The sequence below is a fragment of the Bubalus bubalis genome, chromosome 14 (genome assembly GCF_019923935.1).
Source record: "Bubalus bubalis isolate 160015118507 breed Murrah chromosome 14, NDDB_SH_1, whole genome shotgun sequence".
NCBI classification, from domain to species: domain Eukaryota; kingdom Metazoa; phylum Chordata; class Mammalia; order Artiodactyla; family Bovidae; genus Bubalus; species Bubalus bubalis.
The window spans coordinates 52,827,127-52,848,429 of NC_059170.1; the positions used below are offsets into that span (position 1 = coordinate 52,827,127).

The 21,303-nt window shown below is 41.5% G+C and overlaps 2 protein-coding genes across 6 annotated transcripts in view; one reads left to right on the plus strand and one right to left on the minus strand.

The window, feature by feature from the left end:
* Positions 1–5,064: 5,064 nt before the first annotated feature.
* On the plus strand, positions 5,065–14,131 carry C1QL3 (complement C1q like 3). The gene is made up of 2 exons (XM_025264354.3): positions 5,065–5,662; positions 11,459–14,131. Exons 1-2 carry the CDS (start codon positions 5,075–5,077, stop codon positions 11,636–11,638), a joined length of 768 nt encoding a protein of 255 aa, XP_025120139.1. The 5' UTR covers positions 5,065–5,074; the 3' UTR covers positions 11,639–14,131.
* A 114-nt stretch (positions 14,132–14,245) lies between these two features.
* The window catches only part of PTER (phosphotriesterase related), a 73,744-nt gene continuing 66,686 nt past the window's right edge, over positions 14,246–21,303 (minus strand). For all 5 annotated transcript variants that reach the window (XM_006052370.4, XM_006052371.3, XM_025264353.2 and 2 more), the window contains one exon: positions 14,246–15,079. In XM_006052370.4, the coding sequence (XP_006052432.1) occupies positions 14,869–15,079 (211 nt within the window). In that variant the 3' untranslated portion in view covers positions 14,246–14,868. The remainder of the gene's footprint in view (positions 15,080–21,303) is intronic.

The following is a 21,303-nucleotide window of genomic DNA, read 5'->3' on the forward strand; positions in this document are numbered from 1 at the left end:
AAGTCTGGTTCTTTAGCTTTAACTCCCTTGAGAGCCTTGTATTCTACGTCCAATTCATAGACATACACACAGTCCTCAGTAGACCTACAATATATTGGGTTGACCAAAATGTTCATCTGGGTTTTTCCCTAAGATGAAACAGAAAAACCCAGATGAACGTTCTGGCCAATCCAGTACTAAGATAAAAATTGACATTTACTGGCTTCTCACTGGGTATTGAGTATCACTGTAATTAGATACATTAACTCTATCTTCACCACAATCCTGATTTAGGTATTTCATAGAAAAGGAAATTAAGCCTCAGGAAGATTACAAGTAACTTCCCTAGCTACTAAATGAGGAAGCTAAGATTCAAATTGGGCTTCCCAGGTGGCTCAGTGGTAAAGAATCTGCCTGCCAGTGCAGAAGACATGGGTTTGATCCCTGGGTCGGGAAGATCCCCTGGAGTAAGAAATGGCAGCCTGCTCCAGTATTCTTACCTGGAAAATTCCATGGACAAAAGAGCCTGATGGGCTACAGTCCACAGGGTTGCAAAGAGTGGGACATGACTGAAGTGACTGAGCACAGCATAAGAGTCAAGTTAAGACCCTTCTGTTTCCAGAGCTTCCCTGTATAACTTGAAGCAGACTCTATCTGGTTGGAAACCTCCAGTTCTTCAATCAGAGGAGTGTATGTCCTGAAATACAATATGAAGACCCAGAAATTAAAGATCAATAGCTGATCCAGCCCCAATTATTATTATTATTTTTTTTACATTTTTAATATCTATTTCTTTAGCTAGCCCTTGGGTTTGTGAATTCATTATTTTTTTTCCACTGTTACAGAAATGCTATTTCTGCTGAAGTGCTGCTGGATTTGAAAATTATTCTCATGACTAAATATTTATCTGCCTCAGATGAGCCTGGTGCAGGGCTATGCTGGCAATGAGTGCTCAACAAAGATTAATGGATGGCCACACACATCCATGTGGGAGTCGTGGGTTGAGGATCTGCTCAGTTCTTCGAAAAAGACAGAAATGATGTGGGAAAGGTGAAAATCACAGATTATCACCAGTCCGGATCATAGGCATTTGACTTTATTATTTAATGGCTCCAAAGGCCCAGGTGCAGAAGGAATGGGAAGATGGAGCCTAGTGTGTTCTTGAGAAATGACTGGGAAGTCCTGTGAAAATGAGATTCTAGGGCCTGCTTCCAAAACTAGTATCGATTATGAGATACAACTTGATTCTCTGATGAGGACTGAAAAAAAGCAAATATTTTTTTTCAATTGACACATTTTCTATTATTATAAACATATAAAGATGATGAGTAATATGCCATATCAGATGGTTTATTCAAACTGTCAGAATAAGGGCTGACGCGTGAATAACTTTCCAGAGAACCTTCTGAAAAATTCAAGCAGTGGTAAGTGGCAGAAATCAGCCATGAGTTCATCTACCACACAGGTGTCCCTGAAAATCTTGAGGCATCACTGACTCGATGGACGTGAGTCTGGGTGAACTCCGGGAGTTGGTGATGGACAGGGAGGCCTGGCATGCTGCGATTCATGGGGTTGCAAAGAGTCGGACAAAACTGAGCGACTGAACTGAACTGAATTGAAGTATTGATATATGATTTATAAAGGAAAGGAAAGAGAAGGAGCATTTAAACTTCCTTCATTAAAAAGCAAATGTCCATGTACTGCCCAGGTGTATGCACTCAAGGGAAAGACTAGGGTCAGCCGTGAGAACTCAGAGAAGGTGTACTTCTTATGAAGGATGACATGACAATTGAGCACCAGTCCACATCTCAGCAGAACTTTGAGATATTAAAGCCCTCATTTGCAAAAATCAAGCTCTGCCTTGGCATTAGAGAAAGTAGGAGGAAAGCCTGAATTACTAGGAACAGTACTGCAGGTCTTGGGCTGGGCTAGAATGTATCCATACTACCATGCAGAGGAAAGTGTACCAGCAAACACAGGGTGGATGTCTGTGGGTCCGTCTCACCATCTGCCAAGTGAGCAAGTAGAAAACAGCTTTCCAGGGTCCCTTTCAACTCTTCTGTTTCATCCTTGATAAGTTCCTCTATGGGATGAATATTCATCCATGTATTGGGTTGGCCAAAAAGTTCATTGCGGTCCATAAGGTGTTACAGAAAAACCCACACAAACTTTTTGACCAAACCCAAAATCTTCAGGTTTTTGATGAGAATTTATTTATACAATTCTCCCTTTAAAAAAAAAAAACTTTGCTTTTATTCCCCTACTCTTCTTCACAATGAAGAACTCGGATGACATCTGATAATTTGGTGTATCAGGGAAGAACGTATTTCATTAATACATTACCTGCTACTGCTGACACATTTTGTCCCTCGCTTCCCCCCCGACCCCCACAAAGAAAGGTAACTTTGAGAAGCAACCCAGAAGAGGTGTTAGGAAAATAGATACTGTTGCCTGGAGAGAACTTTGTGTTTGTTGCTTAAACATATGAAAAAATAAGGCAGCTCATGTGAACAAAAACAGTGTGAAATGTATATGTAACTATGTCCAATGTAAAGACAGATGTTTATAAAACCAACCCCTTCAAATAAAAATGAAAGGTTTGAGAAGTGAGAAGGACTGTGTCCCACTAGCAGGAGGAGGGGCCATGTCAGCAGCCAGAAGGCGTGATCCTGGGGAGTAGGGAGACCTGGGCTAGGATGCCCCCCACTGCCCAACATAATGCCTTAATGTTGATTCTCCCAGGATGAGCTGCTGACATTTCTCTTAGAAGAATCAATGAATCTTTGTTTCCTTCTGCCTCCTCATTTGACCTTATTTTGTTCTGAAATAGAGGAGGAGGAGAGAAAGAACTGAACTGGTGGGGTGGGATGGGGATAGGCAAAAAGCAGAGAGGAGAGGATGTCCATCCATGCTGTGGAATCCACAGACCAGATCACAGGCCCCTGATGGGCACCCGGGATGCTGTTGTTTGCTGGTTGTGCAATCTTACTTGTTTCTGCTTCTCATTTCAATTCTCGCCCCGATGTAATAAGTCACCGTCTTCCCAGCCATCATCCCCGTATTGACAAGCAAATGTCACCCGGGTTTGATTGACATCCGCTGCTCCTGAATGCAGAAGTATGATTTACGAATCAATTCTACTTGTTTATGTAAAGTCGTTCTTGTGTGTCTTATGTATTTGTCGGTGGGATAACTTGCCTAATATCTACTGCGGAGGGGCTTTCCATTAATATTATAAATTCAGGTTGTTCCTTCTGCTCGCCATCACAAATGGGAGCTCTACTTTCTCATATTTTGCCCATTTTCCCCCTCCCCCAAGACACATGCAGGAAAAGTGCTTGACTTGCAGGGCTCTTTCTGCGTCTTAGGAAAAGATCTTGTCCAGTACTTTTGTGAACGCTGCCTGCTCTCTCTCAAGACTTCTGAAGGCATACTGACGAGTGATTATTTCTCATGCATTTACTCTTTAAGTAAATGCAACTTAGGTCCATGGCTGAATCTCCTGAAAGGTTGCTAGAATTGTAAGCCTATAATCAGAGTACCTATCTGTGCTCTCACCATTTGCAGCATTTGTCAAAAGAGTCCCCCGCCCCCACCTTTTATGTGGTGGGCATGTTCATTTAAAATCCTTGAGAAAGGTCCTTTGGCTTTTCAACACACCTTACTGTTTTTTGGGTAACATCTTATTTCACTTTGGAAGGCTGGTGAGGAAAATCATAAGGTTAAAAAAAAAAAATCACATCTACCATCTGGAAAATTCTAAAGGGCCCTCCTTATGTTAAAAGTGGCATTTTGAGAAAGAAAAAAAAAAAAAAACACCTGAAGCGCCGATTGTGGGTGAGCCATTAGAGAAATACTGTCAACCCAGCCACCCTCCATTCAACCTTCAACTGCACCCTCCAACTGGGGCTGCAGGCAGTGGGGAAATAGAGGACTTAGGTGTGACCCTTGAGTTCTGAAGGCTCCTCCTGTACATCTGTCTCACCTCCCCCCCCACCCCCCAACCCCATATGTCCAGGGAGAGCGCTGCCATCGCCTGAGTTCAGCAAGGGAGTATTCAGGATCTCACTGTTCATCCATGTGCAGAGAAGGGAAAAAAAGAGAGAGAGAGAGAGGCCGAGGGGGGGAAAAAATCCCACATTGTCAGAGTAATGCCAAACTCTCTTTGAGTGGGATGAGCAGAGCAGATGCCGCAATGAGATGCCAAAGCGGCTCCCCTTCCTCTGCGCCTTGGGTGCCTATAAATTGCTCCGGCGCGCGTTTGTCAGCCTCCTCTTCTCCTGGCAGGTGGTACCCAGGCAGAATTCTGCGTTCAGTCTCTCTCTCGCTCCGCTCCCGGCCGTGAGGCGCTCGTCACTGCTCGCCAGCTCCTCCGATCCAGCCCGGAGCCTCTCCGAGCCGCCACTGGTGCTCAGCACCGCCGCTCCACTCACCCGGGGGGCGCCGGGCCCTAGCCGGTGCGCGGGGTTTTGGGGATGCGCATCTATTAGAGTTCTGGTGGTTGCCGAGGAGGGGGAAAAAAAAAAGAAAGAGAAAAGGCAGGAGAAGGGCGATCCCAGCGAGCGAAAGAAGAGAAGGAGGCAGAAAAAGGCAACTTCAGACGGAAAGTTGGTGCGAACTGGCGCAGTCGGCAAAAAAGGAAAAGTCGATCGCAGGCGGAGGCATAAAAGTGTGAGCGGCCCGGGAGAGCGCGAGAGGCGGCGGCTGCTCTGCACTCAGGGCGGCCGCGCCGGCGCCCCGGCAGCCACAGGTGCGAGGGGCTCGCGGGAGGAGAGAGGGCGCCCTGCGCACCCCTCCCCCTGCCCCCACCCCCACCCGCACCCCCAGCTCGGGACTTCAGCTTAAGTCACTTGGCGTCCGAGCTCCCTCCCCAGCCGCAGCCTCAGCTGGGGGGAGAGCCAGAGCCCGCGAGGAGCGGCCGGCGCGCGCCTGCCCAGGGGACTTGGGGTTCGCAGGGGGTTGTTTTCGGCTCTGAGGAGGTCCCCGCCCAACCTTCAAAATTTTGTCCAAAAGCAGACAAGAGGATCGCCCCGCGCTGAGCCGGCTGGTGGGCAGCAGGAGGCGCCTGATTGCAGCCGGGGCGCTGGGGGTGGTGATGGTGCTGCTGCTGGTGATCCTCATCCCGGTGCTGGTGAGCTCGGCCGGCACGTCGGCGCACTACGAGATGCTGGGCACCTGCCGCATGGTCTGCGACCCCTATGGGGGCACCAAGGCGCCCAGCACGGCCGCCACGCCCGACCGCGGCCTCATGCAGTCCCTGCCCACCTTCATCCAGGGCCCCAAAGGCGAGGCCGGCAGGCCGGGGAAGGCGGGCCCGCGGGGGCCGCCGGGTGAGCCCGGGCCGCCGGGCCCCGTGGGCCCCCCGGGCGAGAAGGGCGAGCCCGGCCGCCAAGGCCTGCCGGGCCCGCCGGGGGCGCCGGGCCTGAACGCGGCCGGGGCCATCAGCGCCGCCACTTACAGCACGGTGCCCAAGATTGCCTTCTACGCCGGCCTCAAGCGGCAGCACGAAGGCTACGAGGTGCTCAAGTTCGACGACGTGGTCACCAATCTGGGGAACCACTACGATCCTACCACGGGCAAGTTCACCTGCTCCATCCCGGGTATCTACTTCTTCACCTACCACGTTCTGATGCGAGGAGGGGATGGCACCAGCATGTGGGCTGATCTCTGCAAAAACAACCAGGTGAGAGCAGGCGGAGGGCGGGGAGGGCGCGCGGGAAGGTGCAGGCGAGAGGGAGGAGACCCCGGAAATGGGGGGTGGGAGCCCGCGGAGGATGGGCGCGGCAGCTCCCGCTCCAGGGAGCTGCGAGCGAGGGAGAATGCTGTCCCCACCCTGGGGAGGCGGGGGGGTCGTACGCCAAAGAGCGCCCGGAGGCCTGGCGAGGGTGGCTTCCGAAGCCCGGGCACCTGCGCTCCGTGCGTGCGACCCTAAGAAGCGGGAAGCAGGATTCCGTCCCGGGACAATTCGTGCACCTCGGGCAGTCCTGGAGGAGAAAGCGACCCCTCGGCTATGGGATGCTCACCAGCGTGGGGTCACTGTCAGGTTTTGCCAGGAATTGGGAGGGCTGGGGGAGCCAGAAGTGGGCGTGCCAGCGTGACAAACCCGAGGGAGAAAGACCTGGGCCCAAAGGAAAAAATAGAAGGGGTGCGGAGGAGTGAGTCGGAGCGGAGGTCGCACCCGGGGCCAAGGCAGGACCACATCGCCAGGTCCGGATAAACTCACAAGTAGTCAAATTCGAGATGCAAAACTCTGGTTTAGATTTCAGCTGAAGAAGGGGGAGAGGCAATAAGTGCTGCTAACAAAAGGAAAAGTTGAGAATTCTGGGTTTGTGCCATAAAACACGCTCCCAGACACAGAGCCCAAACTCCACTGGCTGGAGCCGGAGGACGCACAGGCGGGTGGGTGGTCAGGAAGCTGGTGGGCCAACCCAACCCCGGGGCGATGAGCCTCCCTGCCAGCGAGCCCCAGGGCGCCTTCGTGAGGGTCTCTCCAACCCAACCTTTCCCTCACAAGCATCGGTGGCCTTGGCCTGGACTGTGAAATAGCCTCAGGTTAGCCCTCGGCCAGACGACTTGCTCCCCTGAGCCAAGTCGTTGCGCGCTGCTCCAAGGGCCACCGGTCTGCGGTGTTAGGCTGGGGCCACTTTCCCGTTGCCTTGAGAAATTCGCGGTCATTGCAAAACCATAGTGTGTCTGATCTCTTAGTCAGGGGAGGAAAATCATATTTGTATCTACCTCAAAGTGTAATCAGACCCTCTGCACACGGTAAATCAGCCGCTGAGGGAGGCCTTGCAGCCTGCAGTCTGGGCTGAGTTCTTGGGTTTAACTTTGCTTCTCAGGTGGCACAGAGTCCCCCCTCCACCCTGCTCCCCATGACCCAGCGAGGGCCAACTGTGATGTAACAAGGATTCTCAGGCTTCAGGTCGCTTGTCCCTTGAATTGAGACCTTTCTAGCTATAACCCTGGTTTCTATTAAGCCACATTAAAGCAGAATTTATTCCAAACACACAATTCACAGTGTCAGAATTCTTCCAAAGTGAAACACAAACGCTCTAAATAAATAAGAGAAAGGGCGAAATATCCTGTCCGTTCTCTTTCCTATTACCCCTCACTTCTAAAGGAATTCAGAAGTAAATGGCTTAAGGGACCCTAAGGTCGGATAGAACAAAAAAGAGGAAAAATGGCCACCAGGAGGCACTGACAGGGTTGTTTATTATAGTTATTATGCATGAAAATAATATTAAGATAAATAAAAATTATTCACAGAGCAGTGGCTTCATTATAGGTAAATGGCTAAAAAGGGCATGACTCATTGTACCAAAATAGAGCTATTATGTCACCCTAACAAAATGATTTGTGAACAGCCCCTCAGGAGGCAGTGATGAGGCACCCATTTATTTACAATTTGGCTGCCTTCTGACTCAAAGATTAAGTCTAGCAAATACTGTCAGGCTGAAGAGATTGTTTTTAGAGATATTAATTCAAATAAAAAAAAATGATTCAAGTTGTTTCAGCCAGAGTATAAAAACACACATCTTTAAGTCTCTGGGAATTGCAATTGCATGAAAAGCTGGGGAGCAGTACATTTAAATTAGTTTAAATGCTGACGCTGAGGCCAGATTTAGATTCCAGGAAAACCATGCCATATATGTGTTCCGTGTGCAGTTTGGTTTTTTTGATTATTTCATTGTTTGAAGTGTAGAAGGCTTCTTTGTATCATCCTAGGATATGCATTCTGTGAGGATCAGGGAAAAAAAAAAAAGGCAAAACAGCTGACCTGATAATGTATAATGCTTTTCATTGGCATTGTTAAGCTGCTGCTTCTATAAAAGGTGAGCAACAAGTTATTCAGAAAAACAAATACCGTAGCAAGCAATATATTTTCGAGTTCAGCAAGGACTGTTTTGCAAAATGGTTATTACAATATTAGTGTTAAGAAATTCTATCTCCAGAATAGAGCTATTTTGTAAAGTCTGGTCTGCAGGCATTACAAATGACAAATCTTACAAAATCTTTTTTTAATTAATATTAAAGAAAGAGTTGATCCTTGATTTTCAATTTTACTCTTGTCTGATCACTTCTTAGACAGCAGTTCCCTCTTCTGAGCTGACCTAATTTGTTTTCATAAAACAGAAACTCAAGAGATCCATGTCAGTGTAATGTTCTATGGATTAAGTAGATTTGAGAAGCACAAAAAATTAAACTAAAAAAGCAGTTCACTCTAGGATAGAGGAATGCCTCTGGACCGTAACCATATGAGAACCATTTTATTTATGCTTTGTGTTTGAATGCAGAATCACAGATGGAAACATCAAAGGCCAGTAAATTAACCTGATACACCACTTAACCTTTTGTTTATGATTCCACAGAAGTACAATGAAAATGAAATTATGAGAGCATCAGTAGCAATTAATTAAATTAGCAAATGTTACCATAAATATTGTCTCTAATGATAAACCCTCACTAATAAGATAATGCTAAGGCAACATAACCTATTATATCCTCACAAACAGAGAACTAAAAGGACTATCATTCTCATATTCCCCATGAAACCATCAACCTAAATTTAATCTTACCATGTGTTAAAAGCCCATGACAGTGCATATTAAAGGCAAAAGTTGGACTCAAATAGCTTTAACAGAGACGGGAATTTTTTTTTTTTAAGTTTGTATACTTTTAGCAGGAAACCTGAATAAAAAATATAGCTATTTGAATCCAGTCACTATAATACCACTATAATAAGCTACTCTAATTTTCTGGAAAAAAAAATAATAAGCTACTGTAATAAAAAATAAAACTGGCTTAAGATTAGAGCTATAAAATAATTAAAGATCCATTTTTACTCTAAGAATTTATTAGTCATGGCACCAGTAAATATGAGATATATTGGAAATAATGGACAGTTTGTGGGCTGGTATTAATTTATTAGCAAGATTCATGAAATGTCAAATTAATTATCTTTTTAGGGGCTGTGAAACATGCACTAAAGATCAGCAGAATCCAAATAGTTAACTTATAAGATGAAAAGATATTAGAGTACATTTAGGTAGAAATGGGTATATGGGGCAAAGAAAAGAATGCATCAACCTCTCAGAGAAAATGCTGAAATCAGTATACATTTTGGAACCTGAAAATAGTCTCCAGGGTGGATACATTGCTTTCCTCAATAGTTTGATGGCTTAAAGGAAGAATTGTTGGAAGTTACTGGGCTGGATACTAGAGCTTGAAATTTCAAGTTCCATTATACCTTTATAGTATGATCAGGTGAGCAGGCATACAAAAATCAGGCAAAGTACACTAGAATATGGCACGTATTTAATTGGGAGAGTATTATGGTACAGTACAGGTTAAAATCTCAGAGAATCACTTTCATTAAAAAGCAATCACACTGGCTTTATCCAACAAAGGAAGTGAAAACTATAAGGGTAACCTTCCAGTCTGTGGGATCACCCTAATGCATTTGCAGATTTTCATGGTAACACCTACTGAATAAAAATGGTAACATTTACATGGGTTTGTGGTTAGACCCCATAATGCAATAGAATAAAAATTGCATTATATATGTGTTTAAGACTGTTATCTCTAAATCAACTGATTTTGATAATCCCAGTTCTCAAATGCCTTCCTGAAGAAAACAGTGTTAAAGCATAATACCTATAGAATTTCATACTAAATACCTAAAGCGCTAAATAAAAATGTGTGGCTGATTATTAGGTGAGAAACCTATTATAGATTGATAATTCATATATTACTAATATGGCTAGCTATTATTTTGTATTTTAATTTTTCTCACTCATTAAAAATCTACACATTAAAAAAAAATCAAGTCCTAAGAATGCTGTCCTCCTTGTAGATTATTTTCTCCTGGGAATGTAATGACTAGATGAAATTAGTGAATCAAAGCATCCAACTCCTATAATCTAATGGATTAATTCCTAAGAAATATTATGACATTAAGTTGTATTTTTATTAATGTTCAAAACAGATCACTTCACTAAAGTGGTGTATACATTTGAATCAGTGCTTCTCAGCATAAAAATATATTGCTTTCACTATATTAGTGTCAATTAGCACAGTGTTAAATGATTCTAAATCTTTAAGCCCTTTTCTCCTTTTGCCATATGATATCCAGAAAGAAATGCTTAAAATACTACTCGAATTACAAGTTCAGCAGTGTCAAAGAGCCTTCTCCTTTTTTAACATTTCAGCATTACTGTGAGAACATACCACATGAAAATTTAATTTGAAAACCTATCATTTAAATTTTGAAAGAAAGGAATGGAAATGCTTGACTTATGTCTCATTTCTCTCATTTTGCCAAGTGATAAAATCCCACATATTGCACCCCAAGTCATGCATTATTACATAGTACAGGTTTACAAAGCCACTAAATCACTCGCTGTGTTATTTGGGGAAATATCATTACAGTGGAATAGAAACAAGCCACAAAGTAGATGTTTTACTGAAATAAATCAAGTACAAGTCTGCCTATTGAAAAATTTTTTTCCAAGGTAGACTCAGAATACAACTAAATGAATATGAAGCCTAATTGGAGTTGAGAATGTGACAGAATGTCCATATTACTTGATATGATGGGGAATTGGACTGTTTGCAAGTGTCTGTCAGCTCTCTAATGAGATCACAGGCTCAATATGAGTGGATTATAAGGAAAGCTCCATCCTCAGAGCAAACCACACATTTAGAATCACCTAAATATAAAAGGGTATTCCATGAGATCATTCATAAATTCTAGAAATTTTAGAGACATCAAATCATGGGAGTGTTGTTACTTCTATAAGTTTTAGATGTACTGAAATTAAATAGTTTAAGTGTACACAAGTAAGTGATAAAAAGGCACAAATAGAAGTAAGAGCTATGAAAACTTTTAAACCAATAATGTTTGATTCAGGTACAGGTTTGAATTAGATTTTGAAAGCCCCAAATCAAAAAGATTTCTTCTTTTTTTCTTTCTGTATAGTAGAGTTAGAGGAGTCAGATTTCTCTGAGTCTGTACATACCATGGATCTCAATTTTCTAATCATCATAGGGACCAACTGAAGTTTGGTTTGAACTTCTGTACTCATAGACAACTGGTTAGAATACTGCTGCTTGGTTTAAATTAAAATGCAGAAAACAATGGCCATTTCAGGAAGTGATTGGGCATAGAGATACAAGGAATTAGAAAAGTCCTGATTTAGGAAGAGAAGAGATTGGCATGCATTGTTTACCACATATAGTTAAAAAAAAAAAAAAAAGACTGCTACAATGACCATCAGAAAAGTGCTATTTTCTGTTTTCCAATAGCATAGTTGAAACCGTTGCAAAGATATCCTCATAAAGCCCCAAGGCCAAGGTGGACTTGGCTGTGCTAAATTCAGGGCCCTGACGGCCAGTCTATTTATGGTGCTGTGTGAATGGCAAAAAAAAAGAAAAAAGAAAATCTCTTTTGCAGATTCTAATTCTTGTCTGTTTCACACAGGTGCGCGCCAGCGCAATTGCCCAAGATGCGGATCAGAATTACGACTATGCGAGTAACAGTGTGGTTCTTCATCTGGAGCCAGGAGATGAAGTCTACATCAAGTTAGATGGCGGGAAAGCCCACGGAGGCAACAACAACAAATACAGCACATTTTCTGGATTTATTATCTATGCTGACTGATTGTGCAAAAACTGAGCTTCTTGCTCTGAGTTCAGACCTTGGATTCATGTGGCTAACGTCAGTGAACCGAGGACCCCGGGGGATGCCGGATGCGGGGCACCTCAGCTGTGTATATGATGTGGGGGATTCAAATGCTACCTGACTCACATCTGTGTACTCAGAACATGATGTAAAAAAATATATTAAAATCAAGATAAGCAGATGTGTGATCCACTACCGCCAAAGCAAATACTCCTTATTGTTAGTGTCCATGTGAATGAAGTCCTATATATAGATCACAAATTTTTATAGAAAAATCTAAGACACTGAATTATTTCTTCGATATATATGATACTTTGGTGTACTGTGATCTCGCTGCTTTTATCCATATGTCAGCTTTGGTTCCTGTGAGTTTATCTGCTAATTATGAAACTCGGGGTCCATTTACAGTGTGGGGAAGAATGACTTTTACCCTGCAGGAGAGGGTCTCATTGACACAATGCTGCTTTGTCCCCAAAGAAATCGTTTGCCTTGTATTCTTGTTAACTTTAGCTTAGACCTGGGAATGATTCAACTTCAAGCCTTAACCTGGAATTTTCTGGATTTGAGGGAATTCCCAAGCCTAGGGTCATTTTCCACATTTCCTTTGACTTAGGAATCTTCTTTTCTTTTGGGGTGATAGTCCTTAAAAATAGAGATTGAACTTGTATCATAGGATTACCCTCTAAGTGTGTAAACGTGTAATTATGTATGGTATTTAGAAAAATCCCCTGTGTCCGGTTTGTCTATAGAATGTGTTTAGGTTTACTTGGACAAGTCAGAGCAATTTATTCTTTGGTGTTAAATCAGACAGAGGCTTTTGCCTTCTTTGAAACAAAAGATTATTCATAACCCAATGCACATAAGTTTAATTTGCACTGCTGCATGCGTCACCGAGGGGACACTAAATAAGGCCTTCAGATGGTTACAACAGGTCATGGCTTGAGGTTATTTCAAAACAAACCATTTCACATATAACCTATATGACAACAAAGTGTATATATTTTATACAAATACCTGCTACATATATATATGTGTATGTATATATATATGTTAGATGAAATATAATATATATATATGGCTTCAGACCATAGGTACAGTGGCTGTATAGACCCAAAAATTTAATTTAAAAATATGTACATGTAGGCACAAACACAAACGTGCATAAATTACTTGACTTATTTTGGATTGAAATATATTTTGGAAGACAAAAATATATGGAGTAGCAAAATCATTCAGATGACTTCTAAGAGTGATCCAGAAAATTAAATTTTATCAGGTTAAAATGCCCCAGAAATCACATGTCTGTAAATTAAGCCTATGGCTTCTTTATTACCATATGCCAATGAATACGTTGACTGCATTCTGTGACTGTTACCGTGAAGACTGCAGAGATGAAGTAGCTGTCCTTTGCAATGTTTATGAATCATATGCATTTGAATGATCAATTTTTTTCTTTTTTCTCAGGTGGCCTGAAGCTGACAGTAAGGTAGATTTTGAGAGTAGTGCAAATCCTTCCTCTCTGTGTAAAATACACTGCCAAAAGCCATCTCTCTATTCTAAGAAAAAGATTTGAAATGCATGTTGATATACCCTAACTATCAGACTACTTCCACTATTACAATGAAAAATCTGTTCCACTCTCAGTTGCCTTTGAAGACTCTTTGACAACTAGATTTCAAAAACAGAGACTGCAAAATCTGTCTCTCTTACTGGTGAAGGGCATTTGCATTTTTTCATTTAAAGGAATTAGTTTGTTCTCCTGGCTCCTTCCTCTTGGGTGCTTTCTGTTCTAATACACAGAAAGCTTGATCATCCTTGATCCACAGAAATATCTTTTATTTCATGAACCTCAACTTTCTGAATGAGTTACGCCTGGTGTTCCCATCTGAAGGTGCTGTTTGCTTGGTTTAAATGCCTTGGTCTGAGTAACTCTCATGATTTACATGATTAGCAACACTTAGCCCCTTTATCAACACTAATGACTAACTCTATTTGGCCTTTCTAATATGTAAGATAAATTATAAAGGAGTTGCAGTGGATTTTATTTCCATTTAACAATATGTATTTATCGAAGAGGAATTAGCAGTAAGGGTTTGGAGACTTTTCTTTTTTAGGTAGCAAATAGTATAATGAAGGATTCAACCAAAAGATTAGTTTATAAACAGCGGTATACATCAAATAAAAGAGTTTCAAAAAATGTTTTATTTACACTAAACATCAGGTCTGGGTACCTTTTAAAAATTTGGCTCTAGAATCAGACTGTCATTTCTAATAGATCTGACCTTTTCTTGAGATAAATAAGCATTATTTTCTGTTCAGGCCCAAGGAAAGACAAATGAAAGGTAAAGAAAATAAAGGGAATATATATATAAGGCAAACATTTCTCTTTTTTTGCATTCTATATTATTAATTAATTAAATTGTGGCCTTTGTTATAAATGTAATGATTCATTAAACTATATTATGTAATATATTTTGACTTTTATGATTGAATTTTTATAATAGAATACTATGCTGTGTGTTCATATCCCCTTATATAAATTTTTCAAATCACAAGAAAATATAGGAAAACTGGATACCAGAAAGGCACAGGCAACAAAACTGATTTATTTTAAGTATATGAAGATAGGTGAACAGATATAATTAACCTTCCACAATATTTTTACTGTTGTGAATTGGTTATTGTATTACAGTATCCTTAAAATAAATGTCTCAAAATTTAGCTTCCTTTGCTGCAGAAGCTATTTTAAAGTGGGATATTATTCATTAAGCATTAATTAAAGAACAGCAGGATAATTAGTAGAATCATCAATATTACAAGAAACATTAGATTGCTCCAGACGGGGGTAATTTAACTAAAAACAGTTTAAATTTTCTCAAGGAGTGCTGCTGATGGATTAAGAAAACAAAACAAAAGGAAGCAAAACTCTACTCAGGGGATCTAAACTGTAAATCATCATTTGGAAATGGCTACTTTTGTATTTATTTTGTGAAGGAAAAACAATAGGGCTTAATTAGGCTCGGCAACTCCCAAAGGTACAGATGGAATAGCCAGTTTCTGAGAAGGCAAAAGTCTCCTGCTTCTCATAAAAAGGAAATATTCTGTCATTAGTCCTCTGTGGATCTGATTAATATCTCACAGTGGGTTTGAAATCACTCTCTGTTCCCTGGCAAGCTTTACACTCAAGGTGTGAATTCGTAGCAACCATCCTATTTGAAAGTTAGCCATTGCTTGGGGTTCTTGATCAGTATCTTATCAATTGCGCCCTCAGTTATGCCCCTCAGCAGCATTTTGGGAACGATGTTGGTGAGGATATGGGAATAGCCGTGACCTCCATACTTCGTCAGCCGATTCTTCGTGTGTATGTCATGTGCCATCAGGATTCGATCCTCGTAGCCCTCATCCACCAGAAGTCGCACCCTGTGCAAAAATGGCAATTCATTATATGGCACTGGTTTCACGTTTACGACATTCAGAATGCTTTAAACTTTTTCCTACTCATAAACCTATTGTGTGGTCGTAAAGATACCATCTTCCATTGCGAAGACACCCTTAATAAATATTGCGCGGTGATGCTAAAGATATCCTGTCGTACTAGGAAGAGGATTTTTATTCCATGCACACAGAAATTCCTAGCCTGTGATATTTACGATGATGCCTGGCAAGCCTGCATTAAAGATAGCTTCTAATCAGATGTGCCAGTTTGAATAAATGGCCACTTTAGCATTTCATGAAATAACTGTATCCTGAATTTGTATCCAGTTCTCCATTCTAAAATACCTCACTTAGTGAACCCATTCTTCAGATCTCAGTCTCTCTGTCTCTCCTATTTTTGTTTTCTAGCAAGTAAAATCAATGACTATTTGGGATCAAAATAGCAAAACGATAGGAATCTTCGTACAACTAAAATGTTCTGAAACGAAAATTGTTTGGTTTTAAAATGAAGGGCATGTGATGCAGTAGACGTCTTTAAAAATATTTATTTATTTTATTTAATTGTAGCATGTAGGATCTTTAGTTGTGACATGGGGGATCTAGTTTCCTGACCAGGGATCAAACCTGGGCCTCCTGCGTTGGGAGCACAGAGCCTTAGCCACTGGACCAGGGAAATCCTTTGGTTGTCATTTTTCTAAATTAATTTTATTGAAGTAGAGTTGATTTACAATTTGGTTACAGTTTGTGTTCATTTCTGCTGTATAGCAAAATGACTCCATTATAAATATATGTTCTTTTTCACATTCTTTTCTATGATGGTTTATCACAGGATATTGAGTATTGTTCCCTGTGTTACACAGCAGACCTTGTTTATCCATCCTGTTTCTAGAAGTTTGCATATCTGCTAATCCCAAACTGCCGGTCCTCCCCGGCCCCCACTCCCCTCCTTTGGCAACCTTAAGTCTGTTCTCTATGTCTGGAGTCTGTTTCTGTTTTGTAACTATAGTTCATTCGTGTCATATTTTAGATCAATCATCATTTTTAAAAGGTCAGTTTCAGTCCCTCTGCGTTAGTCCTTTTGAAGCTGATGGGTCTTTTGACTTAGTAGTAGTGTGGGAGCGTTGGATTAAATTGACCAATAAAAATTTACTCTGTCTTCCTTCTATGTCGATGAGATTGCTATAAATAATGAACTGTTCCTTTAAATTTATAGTCAGTGAACTATGCAGAACAGCTTTCTGCCTATTGTCTAAACATCTAATCCTGTTAGCTTTGTTAAGTGCTGTAATCCGTAGTGTGAGTCAGTCCCCTTGTGACAGCCACCATCTGTGGATGTCTGGACGCTGGGCAGTGTCTGCGGTGACTTCCATGGATCTCTGAGGGCAGGACATGCAGCTTGGAGACCCTGGCTGTTCTCTGACCTTTTCTATATTATCTTGTTGGTCCCTAAATTCCCCAGTGGATCTAGATAGATGGGCAGCAGTTTCCTCCAAGGGCTAATTATTTGAAAGGTATCCTTTTTGCTTCGATAGTGCTTCTTGGCATTCTAGTGCATGAGTCATATGTAATAAATGCTACCGTAAGCAAAGAGCTTCCCTGGTGGCTCAGTGGTAAAGAATCTGCCTGCTAGTACAGGAGATGGGGGTTTGATCCCTGGTCTCAGAAGATCCCCTGGAGAAGGAGATAGCAACCCACTTTAGTATTATTGCTTGGAAAATCCCATGGCTCCATGCCAGGAGCCTGGCAGGCTAGAGTCCATTGGGTCTCAAGAGTCAGACATGACTTAACAACTAAACAACAACAATAGTAAGCAAAATGTGGGTCGCCACAACACACTTGAACACAAAGCTTTGCCTTCTGAGAATGTGCATTTTATTTTATTCTTATGAATTTTTATTGGAGTATAGTAGCTTTACAGTGCTGTGTTAGTTTCTGCTGTTCAGCAGTGAATCAGCCACATGTATACATATATCCCCTCTTTTCTGGATTTCCTTCCCATTGAGGTCACCACAGAGCTTTCAGTGTGGTTCCCTGAGCTATACTGTAGGTTCTCATTAGTTACCTATTCTATAGGAGAACATACATTTTAAAACAAATTACACTTAAAGGGATGCTATAAAAGAGCCAACCTGGCTGTTTCGTCCAGAAATCTTCAGTCCTACCACATGCACCCCAAGTGTGTCCTAAAAACACTTGGAGGGTTATCTGTGCCGCCATCATTATTTGCTTCTTTATTTTTTATTGAAGGATAGTTGATGTACGATGCTATGTAAGTTACAGGCATACACTACAGTGATTCACAAGTTTTAAAGTTTATACTCTGTGTACAGTTACTATACAATATTGACTATATTCCCTACATTGTACAATATATCCTTGTAGCTTATTTTATAGTTAATATTTGTACCTCTTAATCCCCCACCTCTGTATTCCATGGACCCTCACCTCTCCCAATATAGGGGAGGTCTTTAAAATTTGTATAATGTCCAAAAGTTCTGATCTAAAGTTGCTTTTGGGACAGCCTCTCTTTAAGGGAATTATCTAAGACAGCTATATCATGATTTATGAAAAAGAGAAATATTTCACAGATGCATGCATAATGCTGAAACTTACGGTGACAAACCCTGATCCACAATTAAAAAGGAATTTCCCATTACAGGAAATTTTAAGGTATACTTTCCCCCATGTATTTTCTGAGCGTTTCTCAACATTTTTGTCTCTTTTCCTTGTCTGTGAAAAAATGATATCTTATTACTACAGAGGCATACTATATAGATAAACAGATACCTGTAAGAGACCTGAGTCATATCCTGGAACACAAAGTTACTAAATTTCGCAGTAGCAAGGAAAGATACTCATTTGAAAATGGGAACCGTTAGAACTCAGTAAGTCAAGAAACCGAAGACTAGTTATCTCATGAGAAAGAGAATGTTCTGGTTCTAGAAACATAATTTTATCTTGACTATCAAGAAAGCTGCCTGGTTGCTCCTAAAATAAGGGATCATCTCACATGCTGTGCCATTGTGTAGAACAGTAGTTAGAGGCTGCCAGAAGGAAGGAACCACTACAGATGAGAAGACAAAAAATCACAGTAATTATAGAAATACAAATGAGTTAATGTTTTGCAAACAAATATTAGAGAGAGACTACAAAGTGTGAAAAGGCAGCGATATAATAAGATTTGAGAAATGGAGCAGAAGATTGAAAACAGGTGTTAGACACAGAATTTCTGGTGCTGAAAACCAGAGGTAGGCAGGAGCATGCTTCTCTGTTCACTGCAAAGCTTTATGATTCCTGAAGCTCGAAGGACTGCTGATGAGTGATGAAAACCAAGCACCTGAGACCTGGGGACAAGGGAATAAACCAGGGCGTACACAACCCCAAAGGTCATTTAACAGTCACCATGAGCTGTACTGGAGTCCAGTGACTCAATGCATGACTTTTTAAAAAATTAATTTCTGGTGGTGTAGAATTGCTTTACAACATATTAATTTCTACTGTACAGCAAAGCAAATCAGCCATACCTGTACATTTATCCCCTCTTTTTTGGACTTCCTTCCCATTTAGGTCACCACAGAGCACTGGGTAGAGTTCCATGTGCTACACAGTAAGATCTCATTATTTATCTATTTTATGCATAGTAGTGTATGTACGTCAATCCCAATCTCCCACTTCATGCCATCCTCCCTTCCCCCCTTGGAATTCATACATTTGTTCTCTACATCTGTGTCTCTATTTCTGCTTTACAAATAAGATTATCTATACCATTTTTCTGGATTTCACATGTATGCGTTAATACATGATGTTTGTTTTTCTGACTTACTTCATTCTGTTTGACTTATAATTTACAAAAGATTAAAGATATGTACATATACAGACACATAGATATACACAAACACAGATGTGTATATATACATAAAATTTTTATGTAGTTCCATACATCTAGAATGTTTCCATTTGGCACAATGAAAGCTCATATCTCCATCGATCTCCCTCTTTTACTGAAAGTCTAGGAGCCTTATGCAAAGCATAGGGGTAGAACAGATACACCTCGCTGCCACAAGGGGGCTTAGAGAAAGGAAGCCAACCCTGGGAGCAAGCTTCCTATTTCCAAGATGAATTGTAAAATATGTGTTTAGGGCATTCATGAGGAAGTCATGATTTTGAGATCATGAAAGATGAGAAAGATCTACCGCACAGGCTTATCTTAAATTCCAGAGAATATTCACGTCTGAGTATGGTTCAAGCTAGTACAGTTTGCCAATACTGAATAGTACTTCTGGGCAAGTAAATTTAAATTATAAAACAAACAAACAATAAATCTGTTAATCAAAGAATTGGTTTGAGTAGTTGAAAAAAAAAAGACCTAGTGATACTAGTCAGGGCATTCAAGGCAGTTTAAAGATGTAGAGTGAGTGTCTCATGTTTTTGTAACTACTGTGACATTGCTCAACTATCTTTCTCTAATGATATTAAACTGGAAGGTATTTTAATTAATGAGCTCATCAAGGAGGTATGTCAGTTCACGGGACAGCAGAAGACACACAAGTAAAGATCGACTGCCCAGGGGAAAGACCCTAAAGCTGCTGGACCTTCCCCATACCCCAGTGTATATGTACATGTGGTCATAGTAGTTCATGTGCTGCTCAAGCCTCACATTTTCTGACATCACTTCTTTACTCCAATTTGGCTTACTAAATTCCAACGAGTTTTCTACACTCAAAACGCTCTTCTGCTTTTGTCATCATGGAGAACTACTTCTCTGCTCAACCTTCTGTTTTCCACCCTGAGCACGAGTTGCATCTTTCTACTTTTTTGCTCACCCTCTTCCATGTTCTGTATTCACTTACTTCATTAAAGCATCCAGGGATTTACCCCTGCTATGTTACTGCTAGATATCTCTCCATCTCTCTCTCTATACTTTCTTCCCTCCAGCTTGGACCTCATGACCCTCATCTCAACCCTGCCCTTGTCCCCTTTGGATATCAAGCACATGCTTCAGACAGAATCCCAGCCTTCTCTCTGTTTACATCTATTACTTCTACTCACAAAACATTTTTTTAGGAAAATAACCACCAAATTATGCAGCGTGGTGCTAATAGACAGTCATGCAGTAATGATCTCTGGCCTCCACTGGGTCTTCCATACAACATGTCCTGAGCCAGTATCTCTCTCAGTCACTCCCCATCCACTCCCAGCCTTCATCCTCCTATACAGGGTCTTGCCCTGAATCTATTCCTTCCTTCACAGGAGATGACCATGTCTCTTTCACAGGCGCTTTCGAGATCAAATGGGACCATCTGTCCTCAGTGTTCTGTCCCTTTCACCAAGACATTGATCTGCACTCACTCCATTACCTGCCTCACCTCCTCTCATTTCTATGGAAATAGCATACCTCCTTTTCTAAAAATATTGGTTTATTTTTAATTGAAGGATAATTGCTTTACAATGTTGTGTTGGTTTCTGCCATACATCAACATGAATCAGCCTGTGGCTGATTTAACCAACCTTCTATTTGCTGCCCAAATTCCATCTCTTTGTCTCCTCAGGAGTCTTGCTCTATATCTCTTATCTGTCCAGATTTTTTTAAGTCAACACTGACTGATCACTTCCATAGTATACCCCAGGTGAAGGTGAAGTCGCTCAGTTGTCTCCGACTCTTTGCAACCCTACCAACTGTAGCCTACCAGGCTCTTCCATCCATGGGATTTTCCAGGCAAGAGTACTGGAGTGGGTTGCCATTTCCTTCTCCAGAGGATCTTCCCGACCCAAGGATCAAACCCAGGTCTCCCGCATTGTAGGCAGATGCTTTACCGTCTGAGCCAGACACTCAGCTAAAAACTGCATGCTTTATTTCATATAAATTCTATAACAACCCTATAGAATAAGCACCAAGTCTCTGGATTCATTCTCTCGGTCTCCTAACAAACCCTTTCTTTGCCCTATCTGGTCTTTTTTTTTTTTTTCATATTTATTTACTTATCTATTGGACTGTGCCAGGTCTTAGTTGTCTCATGCAAATTCTTAGTTGCAACATGTGGATCTAGTTCTCCGACCAGGAATTGAACTGGGCCCCCTGCATTGACAGCATGCAGTCTTAGACGCTGGACCACTAGGGAATCCCCTGTCTGGTCTTCTAGCTCAAGCTGTACAACCCTGCTTCACCTTACTACCAAGTTTCTTCAAGAGTAGCCTCCATATTCTATGTC